The 4,106-nt window shown below is 32.3% G+C and overlaps 1 protein-coding gene across 1 annotated transcript; it reads left to right on the forward strand.

The window, feature by feature from the left end:
* The first annotated feature begins 912 nt into the window (after positions 1-912).
* LOC111692915 (zinc finger protein 90-like) lies at positions 913-2,121 on the forward strand. The gene has a single exon (XM_023457045.1). It carries the CDS (start codon positions 913-915, stop codon positions 2,119-2,121), a length of 1,209 nt encoding a protein of 402 aa, XP_023312813.1.
* The last annotated feature ends 1,985 nt before the right edge of the window (positions 2,122-4,106 follow it).

Raw genomic sequence — 4,106 nt, forward strand, 5'->3', positions numbered from 1 at the left:
TATGCAAATTTTAATTTCAAAAAATTATATTTGTAAAAAATATAACAAAAACTAAACAGGATTAATTTGGTTTTGCTAAAAACCTTATTAACAAACATTGATATAAACATTATTATAAGTAGTAATGCAAACATAAAAACTTTATTTTGCTAAGAAAACTTGAAAATAAACAAAAGTGGTTTATTAACATTTGAAAAAATTTAAAAACTAACAAAATCGTGCACATTACAGACTTAAAAAATAATAAAATGTTTCTGGTTAGGAATTAAACAAAAAATAGCTACTTCTTTAAATTTTAAACCAAATAATAAAAAAAATTAAATATGGAGTGCATATAATACTTATATTATCTTCTTCCTGAGTTATTTCCTCGTTATTCTGGCCTCAATTTTCACATGAAATGGTTTTTATACCATTCAAAATTTGTATCACTTTCCCACTCTTTCTAGTAGAAAAACAACTCAAAATAATAAAATATCGATGGTGAATGGCTACAACACAGCAAGAAACAACGGGACGTTTGCTTACACTACTAATCACTAACCGATAATTCGGTAACACAAAAAGACAATATGGCGACAAGATGTATCATAACACGAAACCCCCATTGCCATCTAGTATTCTAAATATGTACAAATTTACTACGCAACATGATTTTTTGGATTTATTTATAAAAATTATTAATGTTAGCACGACACTAACTAAACATATTTTCAAAAAAAAAACTAGATATTAAATTTTGTAACCTGTAAAGAAGAAACAATTTTGAAAAGAAAATGTTTCTTCTTTAGTTAATTGAATATTCAAAATGTCGGGGAGAGTTTTTTGTTCCGTTTAAATTTACATTATTGTGAACAAATTTTTATTATTTTCAGTGGTTACAACTTACATAACGAAACAATTGAAAACAAAATGGGACACAAATTTGAAGACATCGGAGAAATAAAGAACGAATACATGCTTAATTGCGAGCCAGGAGAAATTCAAGCAAGCAAACTGGAAGAGGTACCTCCGTATGACAGTGAAAACGAAAACGCGTTAAATAGTGATCATGTGGGTGCTTCGGAACTCATATACTGTGAAGAAGCCTCCACGCTGGATCAGTTAAATGAGGAACCTTCCAAAGACAACTTGGAAGTCCAAATGTGGAAATGTGACACATGCAGTTACGAAACGAAACGTAAAAATCACCTAAAAGTGCATCAGTTATCACACAAAGACCCTTCAGAAATCCAAATGCACAAATGTGGTCTGTGCGCTTTCGAAACAAAATATAAACATTGTCTGAAATACCACCAGTTAACGCATAAAGATCCCTCGGAAATCCACATGTACAAGTGTCACATTTGTACCTTTGAAACTAAGCATAGGCACCGCCTGAGACGTCACCAGTTAACACACAAAGACCGTTCGGAAATCGAAATGTACAAATGTGATACTTGTGATTTTGAAACTAAGTACAAGGGACAAATCAAGGTGCATCAGTTGTTGCACAAAGACTCGTCGGAAATCCAAATGTACAAATGTAGCACTTGTACTTACGAGGCGAAAAGCGAGAGGTATCTGAAAGACCATCAGTTGACGCACAAAGACCCTTCGGAGGTCCGCATGTACAAGTGTGACACGTGCAGTTTTCAGACTAAACGTAAGAGCCACCTAAAAACGCACCAATTAATACACAAAGACACCTCAGAACTCCAGATGTACAAATGCAACACTTGCACGTACGAAACTAAATATAAGGGCACTCTAAAGTCCCATCAGTTAATCCACAAGGACCCTTCGGAAATCCAAATGTACAAGTGTGATATATGCAGTTTTGAGACGAGGTACAAGAAGGGTTTCAGCAATCACCAATTAACGCACGGGTGTCCTACCACATCTCAAAAGTCGGAATGCGATCCCTCGGTATATAACCGTTCCTTGGACATCCAGATATACAAATGTAACGATTGCGTGTACGAAACCAGGCATAAAGACAATTTGAGAGTTCACGTACTGAGGCACCAAGATCCCTCGAAAGTGCCGATGTACAAGTGTGACAAATGCGTTTTCCAAACAAAGCACAAACGGAGTATAACTAGGCACGAGTTGACACACAAAAACTCTGTAGTAGCGTAAGTTGCAAGCGATGGGGTGTTTGCCTAAAAAAAATGTGTAGTGTTATGTTCTATTCTACCCCCTTATCTTTTTCTGCCTTTTTATTTAGCAAAGTCACGATTGCTGTGAATTTTCCCATTTAAAAAAAAAAATTCTTGTTATAAAATGTGATTATAGTGCCTTCATCCTGTTCTAGAGAAAGAATATACAGGGTGTTCCCTTTTTAAATGTATTAACTTTAACAGTTGATAGGTAGTAAATTGCTTCCTAACTGAGATACAGGGTGTTAAATTTATTTTTTAACTTTTTTTTTATATATCCAAAAAACAGCAAGTTTAACGAAACCAAAGTGGGTATGTTTTGTGGCGACATAATGCTCTTTTAAAAAAGGCCTGCAGATGATTCACTATAACCAGCAGTGACCCGATAGATGGGTAGTCGGCAGTGGCGACTCTTGACTTCCATAATAGGGAGGGCGGAAAAATTTAGGTACAAAGTATTGAAAAAAATATCAAATATAATTGGGTAGTTTTATTTTAAGTCTATTTTTCTGCTTTTGTCCGAAATAAACTTTTCAATTACTTTCCATTAAAGTTTGGTATTTCTCGCACCACTGATTTTTTAATAGATAGCTTTGAAAGTGCCGTTAATCTTAATCTGTAATTTTATAACAGTTTTTCAATTAAAATTGATTAGTAATTTGAAAAATGTCATTAGATTCTAAAGAAACCCATAGGCGTAGAAATTGTTTAAAAAAGGTCATTTTTAAACCACAAAATATACTTAATTTAGTTTCGTTAGTACTTACGGTCTTTTAAATATGAAAAAAGTTTATATAATAAATAAATTCGACACCCTGTATCTCGGTTATGAAGCGATTTACGATGTGTGTTCATATGAACGTTTTTCTTCAAAATTAAACTCTCTATCAACTGTTAAAGTTAGAATGTTTAAAAAATGAACACCCTATATATTCTGAGAAAGGTTTTTTTTGTAATGCCCTTTTATCCACCCTATTGGTAATATTTTTCCTTTAAGGTAGATCATATAAATTATTAGATCGTTTGTTTACTTTTCCTTTTAGAATATTGCATTAGAAAAACTTATTATAAACAATGTCTTTTAGTGGGGTTATAGTCGACAGTACAGGCCTCCCCCTGGGAAGTTCATAACCATATACTTTATAACTCATGAGGAGCTTCGTTTTGACGAGTCTACTACACTTTTCCTCTGCGACTTTTCTCAGTCCCTCCGCTTTTCCACTCGGAAAAGTCCAAAAACATGGCAATTTCCCAGGGTCTTGAAAAGTCAAGACACATCTTTTTTTTTAGCTTAAGTTACTGAAAATTTTGTTGCAAATGCCGATTTAAATTTATCCGACAGAAATTCTACAGACATTGACCGGCTGAATATGCCAAAATGACAGGGTATTGAAAATCAATTACCACATAGGTAATTTTTAGTAAAATTAATTGTAAATAACTAATTCAGTCTAAAAGTATTGTCCGACTAATTTCAAGCCGCGTTTTTTCAGTCCGACAGCTGGAAATCGGAATTTTCACGGGGTATGAAAAATCGATTACCACAAATCTAATTTTCATTTTTTCCACTTTTAAATTTACTGTACAAAATAGTGATATAAGTGTGACGATTTAATGTCCGCAAATTATTAAAAAATCAATAAATCTATAAAAATCCTTTTTTCTTTTTCGTCTTCATTTGCGTTTGTTATTTTTCTTTACAAAATTTTTTCCTATTTTTCTAAAAGAAAATCCCAAAACATTTGTGCATAATTTTTTTTTAAACCATACATACTTTTTTTAAATCGTTTAATTCTTTTCTTGATATTTATTTGGCTAAATTGAGCATAAGACATTTACAATTACAAGAATAAAACGAAAAATATATTTATATGGAATTTTGCTTAATACATGAAAATACCTTATTAGAAATTATAAATACATGTGCACATTTTTTACGAAATTTATGGAATTTTGCTTAATACA

This window comes from Anoplophora glabripennis, unplaced genomic scaffold (genome assembly GCF_000390285.2).
Source record: "Anoplophora glabripennis isolate ALB-LARVAE unplaced genomic scaffold, Agla_2.0 scaffold4816, whole genome shotgun sequence".
NCBI lineage: Eukaryota > Metazoa > Arthropoda > Insecta > Coleoptera > Cerambycidae > Anoplophora > Anoplophora glabripennis.

Coding starts and splice junctions, on each gene's coding strand:
- LOC111692915 (XM_023457045.1), top strand. CDS start 913: ATGGGACACAAATTTGAAGACATCGGAGAAATAAAGAACGAATACATG.